Source organism: Lynx rufus, unplaced genomic scaffold, assembly GCF_022079265.1.
Source record: "Lynx rufus isolate CCGP_SWC_20201006 ecotype Redwood Valley unplaced genomic scaffold, mLynRuf1.p SCAF_4, whole genome shotgun sequence".
NCBI lineage: Eukaryota > Metazoa > Chordata > Mammalia > Carnivora > Felidae > Lynx > Lynx rufus.
This window is the reverse complement of record NW_025814856.1, coordinates 13,351,231-13,364,047: the sequence shown is the minus strand read 5'-3', so window position 1 is coordinate 13,364,047 and position 12,817 is coordinate 13,351,231. Positions and strand designations below refer to the sequence as shown.

Below are 12,817 nucleotides of genomic sequence, written 5' to 3'. Positions count from 1 at the left end.
TCAACAAGGCACCCAGACTCTGCCTTAGCCAGGGGAGAGAGTGACCTGGGGCCGCCGTCACAAACGACCACAAACTGAGAAGTGTAAAACAAGAGGACTTTATTCCCTCACAGTTCTGGAGACCACACGTCTGAAATCTAAGTGTCAGCAGGGTCGCATTCCTTCCGGAGGCTCTAGGGGAGGATCTTCCTTGGTCTCTTCCAGCTCCTGGGGGCTCCAGGCATCCTCGGCTCACGGGTGCAGCACTCCCGGCTCTGCCTCCGTCATCACATGGCCTTCTCCCGTATGCGCCTGTGTGTTCTCCTCTTATGAAAACACCAGTCACTAGATTTAGGACCACCCTAAATCCAGTATGATCTCATCTCGAGTTCCTTACCCTGATTTCATCTACGTCTTTTCCAAATAAGGCCACAGCCACAGGTTCTGGGGGGCAGGACGTGGGCAAATCGTTTTAGAGGCCCCTATCCTGTTCAACTCAGTGTGCAGCTCACAACCTGGAGAGCAGGAGACTGCTGGGGCTTTCTGGGGGCGGGAGATGGCTCACTCCATCCTCTCAAACAGAGCAGCTCGGGGAGTCCTGCGTGCGTGTGTGTTGAGGCTGCAGATGGCACCAGACACTTGAAGCAGCCGGCACAGAGGCAAACAGTGCCAAAGCCAGGACTGGGGCCAGGACCGGGGGCGGCCTTCACGCTCAGCTAACCCGAGCCACCGCTGCGCGATGCCTGCCGCCCAGGGACCCGTTTTCCTCCAGCCTGTGCAGAGCCACCCCCATAACAGGGTAGGGCCAGGAGAACACCCTCCTTCGGTGCAGCCATAACCGGCAGCCCTGGCTGGGCCGCCACGGACTGCTTGGCGTGTGGGCTCTCTCTGGCCCAGGTGCTGCTCCCTGGGATGCTCAGTGATCAGTCACACGCAGAGCCTGCTGTGTCCTGAGTCCCGGGCAGGCAGGTGACACACCCCGTTCCTTCCCCTGGCTCCCGCCACGAGATCTACCCGCACATTCAGACGGCTCTGTTGCCGAAATATCACCAAAAGCCACCGATCCTGGTCACTGCCACAGACACCTCCTTGCTCAAGTCACCTCTGCCCAGTCCCCGACGTAGGTGCTTAAGCAGCCTCTCACCAGCTGCCTGCCCTTGCCCGTTCAGCTCACAGCCATCTTTGTGAGACACGAAGAGTCCTCGAATGGTGAAGCGGGGAGTACTCTTCAGCCTAACACCTAGTTACTCTTCGGCCAAGCACCTCCGTTCCTTAATACACACTCAAGGGAGAAGACCCATAGCCACGCAAGCTCCTGGGCGCGTATGTCCGCGACAGCGATACTCACAACGGCCAAAAGGCGGAAACAACCCAAATGTCCCTTGATGGATGAATGGATATATGGAAAGGAGCGGAGCCACAAAATGGAGTATTATTCAGCCTTAAAAAGGAAACGACGCACAGGCCCAACATGGTGGATGTACTTAATGCCGCTGAGCTGTATGCACAAAAAGGGTGAAGGTGGTAAATTTTATGGCCCGTGTATTTTACCACAATTTTTATAAAAGGAATGAAGCACTGAAACACACGACAATGTGGATGAACCTTGAAAACATCGTGCAGAGTCAAAGAAGCCAGACACAAAAGGCCACACCTTGTGCGATTCCATTTACATAAAAAGTCCAGAACACACAAATCCATAGAGACAGAAAGCAGATTAGTGGTTGCCAGGGGCTGGGGGAGGGGGCATGGGGTTTCCTGCTGGAGTGATGGAAATGTTCCCAAGTTGACTGGCGATGGCTGCACAACTCTGTGAACATACCCCAAACCCCTGAATAGTACGCTTTAAGGGAGTAAACTGAATGCACCGGGAATTGCACCTCAATACGCAAAGGCTCGCCATTCACCATCACAAACCCTCCCAGGGCCCCTCCCTTGGTGAAATCCAGGGCTGGACAAGCCACTCCGACCTCACCTCGACTCTTGTTCTCCCTACATGCCAGCCTCACAGCCTTCTCATGTGTTCTCTCAACCTCACCAAGCCCTTCCCACTTGAGGGCCTCTGCACCTGCCTGTCCCCCACCTGGGGAACTCTTCCCCAGTGTGAGGGGCTCCATCTCACCACGAGGATGTCAGCCCCCCACCCTCGCCAGTACTAGCACATCACTCTGTTGCCTCTCTCCAAGAACATATGTCTTGTTCATTTGCAGGGATTCTCCTATCCCCCCTAAAACCACACTCGCTCCCCCAAGAGCATGGCCCTCACATGCCTCGTATGCTGCCGGCTCCCCAGCACCCGAGATAGTCCCTGAACAGTCCCTGAAATGTGCCGCTGCAACTTTACAGGTCAGGATTCTGAGGCCCAGAGAGGTTAAGAGACCTGCCCAAAGTCACACAGCAGAGCACCACCGCCCTCCCTGCACCTCGGGCCGCCCCAAGTCTGAGGACAAGAATGGAATACTCATGCATCCACCCCTCTACCCTGCGATTTCAAAGTGGTCTCCCTGACATCACACCCCATGCCAATACCAAATCTGGTCCTCGGGGTCCCTGTCCCCGGGTGAGGTGAGACAGCATGGATTTATACAAAAAGGCTGCATGCCTGCTTTCACACGATACTGACATGCCTACCATCACCAAGGACTGTAGGCTGACACATGGGAACTTAAGTAGCCCTGCTCATTCCAAGAGTGGACATGCTGTCAAAGAATTCACGGGAAGGAGCAGGTACCAAACTGGCCATGTGCCGCCTGTTCACATGTAGAGGTGAAACTTCAGCATCTATCACAAGGGAAGGCGGTGTGGAAGGCTGCAGCCACGGGCGGGCAGAGGGGGTGCCTGAATCAGGTGTGTTCACTTCACCTGCACCAGGCACCGCAGATACGCCACTCATCACATGCAATGGCCAAACGGGGTTGGACAGACTTTGCTCATCCTGGCCCCAGGTGTGGGAAAAGCCATGAGCCTGTCCAAAATGGCACAGCCATACAGGTGGGTAGAGAGCTTTGAACTCTATCTGCCCAGGTGCAAAGGTTGCACCCCTGCTCATTCAACCTTTCCTCCAAACTGAAGGATTTTTAGCCTAAGCACTGCTGACATTTGGGGCTGGATCACTCTCTGTGGTGGGGGACATCCATGAATTTTGAGGTGCTGAACGGCATCCCTTCTTTACCTACTAGATGCCAGTAGCACCTCCTCCCCCAGACGACACGACCCAAATGTCTCCAGACATTGCCCAATGTCCCTGAGGGACAGAGTTGCCCCCAGTACAGAACATTGCTCTGTCTCACAAAATCCAGTGTAAGCTCACCTCCACCCAGGGCTCATACCCAACTCCCAATGTAAAAGAAGACAACAGAGAGGGAGGTGGGAGACAGAAATGGTTCCCAGGACCGAGAGAACTCCTATCCACGTATCTTAAAAATCTCTTCTAAATCCATCAATAGATGACAGAAAAATAAATGTGGCCCTCCTAGTCAATGGAGTATTACTCAGCCATTAAAAGCAATGAAGTTTTTTTGATAATATGCTACAATGTGCATGACCCTTGAAATTATCGTGCTGAGTGAAAAAAGCCAGACACAAAAGACCACGTGTCATATGATCCCATGTATATGAAATGTCCAGAACAGGCAGATTCATAGAGACAGAAAGCAGACTGGTGGTTGCCAGGGGCTGGGGGAGAGAAAAATGGGGGGCTGGGGGAGAGAGGAATGGGGAGTGACTGCTGGTGGGGATGGGAATTCTTTTGAGGGTGATGAAAATGTTCTGGAATTCGCCACCGGTGATGGTTGCACAACTCTGTAAATACACTAAAAAACACTGATTTTTACGCTTCCAACAAGTAAATTATATAGTACACGAATCAATAAAGCTGTTATCTTAAAGACACCTTTTTAACAACAATAATACATTTCCAACCCCGACACAGAACCCAGACCTCCAATCATGAAGACAGACATCAGCCTTGTGTGACCCCCTTCTTCTTCCTGCCACACTACGTACAGCTGAATGCGAACACATGCTACATGCTGGAGACACGACGAAGTAGACATTCCTGCCCTCAGAAGCCCTGAGTTATGGGGACACTCGAGGCGCAAGCTTGCTTGCTTGCTTGCTTTACTTCATTCATTCATTCATTCATTCATTCACCAATTATCTCTTCTTCGACATCCTAAGCAAAAGCACAAGTGGCTGGAGCAGGAACAGGCAGTACCCGGTCAATGGTGGGCACCCCATCAATAGGTGCCAAACAAATACACAGAAATAGAGATTCACATTCTATAGCCCACACAGTCACGACCTCACAGACAAACAAGCAACTAACTAGTAAATAACGTGACCCGAAAGTTGCACCTGAAGAATCAGAGACTGAGGCTCATGTCACAGAGGTATGTCTGCCTGGGACAGTCAGATCAGAGGCCAAATCCGGACACCGGCTATATAGGGGTCTGCAGCTCCCATCCACACCCTCCCCAAGGCCCCAGGGTGCAGGACAGGGGGAGGGTCCCACCCCTCTGCAGGAAGCAGCAGAGAGTTACTGTCACCTGTGCGAAGCGTGCCCTCCTCCTTGAACCAGAAGGAAGGACTTGCTAGGCACCCTTGACAAAAGAGGATACTGAGGCCCGAGGAGACTGGCACCTCAGTGCAGTCATTGGGCCGGAGAAACGGGCCCAGGAGAAAAGACAGACCTCCAGCTCCCACCCTGCTCAGGGCCCGCAGTGGCTTCCCAGGTGAGGTTAGTAACCTGGTCTGCCCCTGCGTGCCAAACACACCCATCAACCTGAGGAAGAACTGTCCCTCCACCCTGGTCCTGACAGGCCAGGAGCCATCCACGGCCAGCTGTCTCTTGTCTCAGTGGGAGGAACACAACCTGGTCCCCACCATATGGGCTACACGGGGAAGGGGTAGCTGTCTCCACTCCAAGCTCTAGAATGGAGGACAATCTGCCTTCCTGACCACCCTCAGGTCCCCACAGGAGAGGACGCCAACAAAACTTTCCCTCGGGTAACCCAAAAGAGAGAGGTACCGATCCCACCTCAAGTCTGCGAATGGGGATATACCTGTCCTTCCTCCAACACCCAGGGAGTGAAGGCACAGGTGACAAAGATGCAGAGACACCTGTCCCTTCAGATAGCAATGATGTCGGGGCAGCTGTTCCCCTCAGGCGGCAATGATGTGGGGGCACTGGTCCCACACCAGGTACCAACGATGCGGGAGCATGTATCCCCCTCCCCAGGTAACAATGATGCGTGCAAGCAGCGCCCAGTTCATACACCTCAGTGTCCTCCTGCCTCCCCTAGGTAGCAGTGATGTGGAGGCACCTGTCCCCCTCAGGTAGCAAGGATGTAGGGACACCTGTCCCTCCTCAGGTAACAATGATGTGGTGGCACCTATTCCCTCCAGATAGTAATGATGTGGAGGCCCCTGTCCCCTCCAGATAATAATGATGTAGTGACACCTAGCCCATCCTCCAGGTAGCATAGATGTGGGGGCACCTGCACCCTTTCAGGTATCGGTGATGTGGGGGCACCTGTCCCGCCCACGATGCCCGGGGCGTAGGGACACCTGTACCCTCCGGCTGTGCCAAGCCCCGCCCCACGGCGCGCGCCCCGCCCCCGCGGCGCGCGCCCCCCGCCCCGTGCACACGCCGGACACGCGCCCCCTCCCTCCCTTCCCGGCCCCGAAGGGTCGACGCGGGCAGCCCCCTTACCCGCGCGGCCCGCGTCAGGCTCAGGTCCTTCATGACCTCCTCGAAGGCCGCCGTCTCCTCTGCCTGCTTCTGGTTGTGCAGCGCGATCTTCTCGCTGAATTTCCGCGGATTGTTCGAAGTCGCCATCTTCTCGCCGCCACCTCCTCCTCCTCCTCCTCCTCCACCTCCTCACCCCCCCCCCACACACTCGCCAGTGGCACCGCGCAAGCGCCGGCTGGGCCCGCGGGCGGCGGGCAGTGCGCAGGCGCCTTAGCGGTCGTGAGTGCGGCGCAGGCGCATGGAAGTAGCGCGCGGCGCGGGGGCGAGAGCGCATGCGCACGCCCCTCCGGCGCGTTCGTGTCCAACAGAGGAGGCGGGGCGGGGGGGGGGAGTGCGGAAAGAGTAGGATTTGAGCACATGCGTAGTGTGCAGACTCCTGGCCCGCTGGACAGCGGCCGTCTGGCTATCGGACGTGCATGGTTCGGGGACGGGTCCAGGCGCTGGAGCCCCCAAGAAGGAGAACGCCGAACCCAAACCCTTCCAGTTTACAAGGATGGGGCCAGCAACCCATAAGGACAGTTGGCACCCCGAGGCTTGCCGGGGCTCGAACTAGTTCAGCTTTGAGACCAGTTGAAGGAGTTGCTCATTCACGCATTCATTCATTCTACGAATATTTATTGAGAGCCTGTATGTGCCAGGCACACTGGAGAAAAGGCGGGAGCAAGCAGACGTGGTCCCTGACCTGATGGGGTGTGCAGTTGGGGGGAGGGGGGGGCGGGGACAGACATAGCCAATAAATGACCCAAGAACATTTCTGATGGAGATAATTGTGATGTGGGAAATAAAACTAGCGATGGACTGGCAGGATATTGATGTTAGGGAGGGAGACTCCTACCGCCACCACTGTCAGGGAAGTAGGGGGGCGTCTGAACTGAGCCCTAAACCTTGAGCTCAGCCCCCAGCCCCAAATCCCAGGCATCATCTTTAACACGTTGCTTTCCCTATCACCTTACATTTGACCAGTTTCTACTTTCTGTATCCTTAAGCCCAAAGAACCAGAACTACAGGGCTTCAGCCTCTCTCTGCAAATTCCTCCAGTCTAGTCTTACTGAAGGAATGCAGCTTTGCCATGGAGTGCTAAAGGAAAGGTCCCGAAATCCCACCCAGACCAGACCCGGCAGTGAAAAGGGTAACGGGATCTTCCTAGTTGGCAGAAGAGTGACCCAGGGAAATGAGAGGTTCTGACATCTAACTGTCCCTTCCCAAGCAGAGGGATGACAACCACCAATATCAAAAGGTTTATATTCGGGAGGCTCCAGGAGTTTCCCATCATGGACAGGGCGGGAGCCAAGAGGGGCAGCTGGAGGAAAGTGGGACAGCTCTCATTGCACAAAAGTACTTTTTACTAGGGCAAGGGATGGCTGGAGGGGATGCTGGTGGTGATCACAGAGGGACATGAGTACTTTCTGAACATGCATTTATTTACACATTACAACAGTTTAGTGAACTGTCCATATTAAATATATATAAAACAGGATTTTTTAAAGTTTATTTATTTTGAGAGAAAGAGAGATAGAGAGTGAGCAGGGGAGGGGCAGAGAGAATCCCAAGCAGGCTCTGCACTGTCAGCACAGAGCCTAATTGGGAGCTTGAACCCACGAACCATGAGATCACGACCTGAGCCGAAACCAAGAATCAGACACTTAATCAACTAAGCCACCCAGGCTCCCCTCTATATAGGTTTTAATTTTGAGTCTCCTGGGCACTGCCACTACTTTATTTTATCCTTTTTGTTCGTATGCTTTTGAGCACTTTCGTGGACTTCTAACCTTTTCCCCTAACAAGCATCTGCCATCCCCTTTTGGGTGCCAACAACCAACTGCCCTTCATGGAACACTCTGTAATTTTCAGTCCATGATGTGGGGATGAATTCACATCATTCAGCCCGTGTGTGGGCTTCACTACCCCCTCTCCCCACAAATACCCCATCCCAATTTGGAAGTCTGCACATTGCTTTGCTCTCACGATTGGTTCAGGGCAGGCATGTGATCCTGTTTATCCAATGAGATCCAGTTCTGGAATTTTTGCTTGAACCACAAGACAGAAAAGCATCTTTTTTGCTTGGATGGCTGGTTTGAAAGAAAACACAAATTTGCCATTCCCGAGGTCACCTGAAGAGAGATGGCCCAAGAGAGTGACCCCACACAGAGCAAAAAGAGCCAAAGGTAGAGAGACACTGAGGTCCTGGATCCGGCCATGCCTGAAGCCAAACACTCTGGCGTTACCATTTATTTGAGCCAATAATTTATTCTCCTTTTTGCTGAAGTCGATTTGAGGTCCATTTTCTGGTCTCTGGCACTGACTGAGACTACAGCTTCTGTGAATCAGGTGCAGAGCTGGGCGTTCTACAGATATGGTTTCCAGTTCCAGCCACCATCCTGTAAGATTGGAGAGGAAATAGAGACAGAGCAAGATGGCAGCTGTCTGTAGCAAGTTGAGTGCCAGAGCCAAGCCTCAACCCCAGGGGTTTGTAAGGTTTAAATGATGTTAATACATGTCAGGTGCCTGGCTTATAATAAGTGGTCGAAATTGCTGGTTACTCTGATCACTTACATACATGCCTGCACCAAGCCAGTTTCCGGGCAGAGAAAAAAAAAAAAAAATCAAAAAGATTTGGGAGGTAGCAGGGGTTATCAGGTCACCGAACCGGGCCATGCCCACAGAACAGAGGTGAAGAGCCAGTGCTCATCCTACTCACCCCCATTCACCCCACACCCAGGCAGTAACTCAATCCGTCCTAAACCCTGGTGATGAGTCAGAGGAAGCTGTGAGCCTGCTTATTGCGCAATGGCCGGACAGTGACCCAAGCCCTCCTCCGGCTCCATTGACCCCCAGCCCCGAGGAAGGCGAGGCTGAGGCGTCTGGTGACCAGGGTAGAACCCAGCCCTGCCGTTTTGGCTTTCCTCCCTCATCAAAAAAAAAGCTGCTAACACTAGCGTGGTCTGGATGGGCTTCTCAGAGCAGCCCAGGGTCTCTGTAAATCAGGGCGGATCTCATGCTCCCCATCACACTCACGAAAAAAAATCCACCCTCCTCCTGGCGACTCAGGAGGCCCCCGTGCCCCTTTCCCCCTCCCTGGCTTCTCACTGCAGCCACTGTCTAGCCTCCCTGCTGCACCACCTCCGGATCTTGACGTGTGCTGTTGCCTCTGCTGGCTGCTTTTTCATTGTTGTGGCACCATCACAGTTGGCGCCTTCTCATCTTTCAGGGCTCTCCTCTGAGAGACCCTCCCTGAGGGTCCATCTGAAATATGCTCCTGTGTGCGTCCCATGACCCAGGAACATCCCACTCTCTGAAGGCAGCTGTTTCTAGGGTCCTATCTGCTCCCTGCTAGACCGACTGAGATCAAAAGCTGAAAGTATGTTCACCCTACCCGAACATTCCTGGGCTCAAGTTCCCTGTGTGATGCACAAAGGACACAGACACACCAATTCCTTACTCGTAAGGCTTATTCTCTATCCCTTGAAGGTTCTGAGCACTTCAAGCCTCATTTTATTTTTTCTAAGTTTATTTATTTATTTTGAGAGAGAGTGTGTGCGGGAGGGGCCGAGAGAGAGAGAGAGAGAGAGAGAGAGAGAGAGAGAGAGGGAGAAAATCCCAAGCAGGCTTTGCACCATCAGCATGGAGCCTGATGAGGGGCTCGAACTCACAAACTGTGATATCATGACCTGAGCCAAAATCAAGAGTCGGACGCTTAACTGACTGAGCCATCCAGGAGCCCTAAGCCTCATTTTATACTTGCCTGTTGATTCTGTTTTCCTGGGTCCCCAGAGCTAACATAAAACTAAGCACAGAGGGAGGATTAGGAAGTGTTTGTTAAATGAATCGTTTTCTACCTGGGAAACTCCTATTCATCCCTCAAAACCCACCTCAAATGCCTCCCCAACACCACCACCCCCCCCCCCGAAAGCCTATCCTCACCCCTAAGGAGAGCTGTATTCCTTGCTCTAGGGTCACCCAGTCCTGGGTCCTTCTCCAGCCAGTCCTGACCTAAAGGGGCTGGGAGTGTCCAATTGTTGGATAGTTTCACTTTATTTACAGAGCACATCCAAGTGTGAGCTAAGAAGTGAGTCCTTTTAAGCCACTTCCTGCTGGCTGCAGGATATAGTTTTCTCTCTCGGCTTCATAGCTCTGTCTAGCTCTCTTTGTTCCCAGTCGGCCTCTCCAACGTCCTCTCCCACTCTTCCCTTTCTCAGGTCCGCTGCTCCAGCCTTGCTGCATTCTGCCTCAGGGCTTTGCTAAGGCTGCCCCCTCAACATAAAGCTTCTAAATACAAGCTAAATTAAAACCTAAACTCTAGGGGCACCTGGCTGGCTCAGTTGGAGGGCCACAGGACTTTTGGTCTCAGGGTTGCGAGCCCCACGTTGGGTGTGGAGATTACTTAAATAAATAAAACTTAAAAAAAAAAAAAAAAAAAAAACAAGGGGTGCCCGGGTGGTTCATTTGGTTAAGTGTCCGACTATTGATTTCGGCTCAGGGCATGATCTCACGGTTCATGAGTTCGGGCCCCACATAGGGCTCAATACTGACAACGTGGGGCCTGCTTGGGATTCTTTCTCTCTCCCTCTCTATGCCTCTCCCCGTCTTGGCACTCTCTCGCTCTCGCTCTCTCTCTCAAAATAAGTAAATAAACTTAAAAAAAAAAAAACAACTAAGCTCCTGAACATTCCTGTGTGGTCCAACCCTTAGGAATTCTCCAGCTCTGTGAAAAGAGGAAGGTAACTTCACCTCTCTGAGCCAGGCTGTCCTGTGTTAAATGTGGATGGTGGTACTCTTTCCCGCAGGCTCTTGGGAAGATTAAATAGATAATGCATGTAAAGCACTTAGCTCAGCGCCTGCTTCCTCGCAAGCATTCAATAACTGTTAGGAAAGAAAACCCTACCTCGAGATGTTAGTTTTCATGCCTTGCTTTTCTGCACTGCCTTATATGGAATCTTAGTCAATCCGGGGTACCCACATCGGGTAGAGGTGAATTCGGGCCATCGGAGCGGGAAGGCAAAGAGAAAAACCATCCAGGGCCCGTCTTTGACTTCCAAACCAGGCCCCCATCGAAGTTTTGAAAGGCAAAGCAAGAGCCAGGTTTGATCATAAAGCAAGAGGGGGGAACCCGAAGGCAGCCAGAAATGCCAGACATGGGACTCACCCTTTACCCTTGAATAGGAAGAGGTTAGATGACGAGCCGGACCCCTTATCCCCCCATCCCGGGCTGGGTTAGGTGAAAGGGGGGGACAAGGTGGGGTTGCCAAAGACCGAAGGAAGAAGCTGGAGCTGAGGGGCAGGCACTCCAGTCCCTCCCTGGTAACCACCCATGCTGAGGGGATGCCTGGTGTAGGTCTTCCGGTGACACCTTAGTGCCCTGCGACTTGGACAAGCTCCCACCGAACTCCCACACAGACCCCCTCGTTGCAGTCCAAAAGAACAGCCCCAACCTACCTGACAAAAAAAGGAGGGCTGGCCACCATGGGGTGGATTGGCTGCAGGAGTCGTAGAGCAGGCTTTTCTTTTTGGTGGCCCAGCATCTGAGTCCCCATCCAAGTCTGGGGAGTCCCCATATGCCAAGGTAGACCCTCCCCCACCGACACCAGAAGCCTCCGAGCCAACAGTATGACCGATCAAACTACGGGCCTCAGTTCCCCCTCGGTCTCTGTGTCCTGCGCTTTGCAACACTACTTCACAGGTTGTCCTTCTTAAGCCGGAGGCTGTTTCCCCAGTGCTGATTTTGGACTTGGCCGTGTCAGTTGCTTTGGCCAGACAACGATTTCCAAATCTGGACCTTAGAAGGCTCCCACGATTCCACTTGTCCTCTGGTACCACTGGAGAACCCATGTTGGCTAGCTGCTGGTCCGGGGATGTGAGACAGGGGGATCTGTGCCTCCTGGATATTCCACAGCCTCGTACCCAGAAGCAGAGCATGCCCAGCCAGCGGCAGCCTAGAACAAGCACCCTTCAGCCGAGTCATAGACAACACGAAAAATAAACATTCATTTCTGCATGCCATTGAGGCTTGGGGTTGTTTGTTACCCAGCAGTAGCAGCTAATACGCCGATGCACTCTTTTCCCAGGCAGCTGGGGCATACTGACACGGGACGTGGGCTAGGCCAATAGGACGTCTGCGTTCTGGAACAAGTGGTACAAAGAGATACCATTGAGCATCTGGTTTTCAGGGGCAGCTACGGCTGAGTGCCAAGGGCAGATGGCAGTACCAGCTGAGGCATCTGGATTCTGTGCTGAAGGCAGAAGTGTCCTCACCAGCCAGTTCCCTGGCATGATTTCAGGTGATCACTCGGGCTGCCACCCCCCTTGATCTCTACGTTTTCTGAGCCTGGTTTTGCGGCCCTCCTGCCACTTCCGTGAACAACTGAATGGTCTTCCAATACACGCTTTTGCTATTTAAATTAGCCAGAGGCAGTTTCTCTTGCTGGCAAATAGAAACCCTGGCTTACATAAGATGGGGAACTCCCAGCATGTTACATTTATACTATAATTTTGAAACTGTTTGGGGTACAACTATCAGAATTACCTGAGCACTAGTATCTTAAGTGACACAAACATCGTGATTTCTCATAAAAAGGAGTCCGGAGGTCAGAAGTTCCAGGGTGGGACAGGTGGCCCTGTGATTTCAGGGCTTTGGGAGGTGGCATCTCTGCACCTCGCTTAACGTGCTCCTCGTGGCCACAAGATGGCTGCAGAAGCTCCTGGCATCATGTCCTCACAGGAAGCAGTAAGGGAGGAAAGGGGGCGATAAGGCCTCTCCCTTGTCCAGAAACCCCCACCCCGACCTCCCCTTAAAGCTGGCTGGCCAGATCTGGGAAATGTGCCCGGATCAAAAACAACCCCGGCAAAAGGCATTGCCAAGAGTGGCTCAGCCAAATCCTAAATTAACCCCCGAGGCTGGGCACGCTGTTGCTGGCACCAAATCAGGGCTCTGTTGGTGAGGCGGGAGAAATGGCTGCCGGAATGGCAATAAGCAGGGTCAGCGACAAGACACAAGCTGGGGCCTTGTAGGCAGGAGCACGGCTTCATGGCCCTCTTGCCCTTGGGACCCGCAGGCAGATGGTGCCCGGGGACACTGGAGTGGATGAGGCT

General features: G+C 53.2%; 1 protein-coding gene across 2 annotated transcripts in view; it reads right to left on the bottom strand.

The window, feature by feature from the left end:
• Nucleotides 1-5,818, bottom strand: part of CRTC1 (CREB regulated transcription coactivator 1) — a 71,092-nt gene extending 65,274 nt beyond the window's left edge. For both annotated transcript variants that reach the window (XM_047096063.1, XM_047096064.1), the window contains exon 1: nucleotides 5,693-5,818. In XM_047096063.1, the coding sequence (XP_046952019.1) occupies nucleotides 5,693-5,818 (126 nt within the window). The remainder of the gene's footprint in view (nucleotides 1-5,692) is intronic.
• Nucleotides 5,819-12,817: the final 6,999 nt, after the last annotated feature.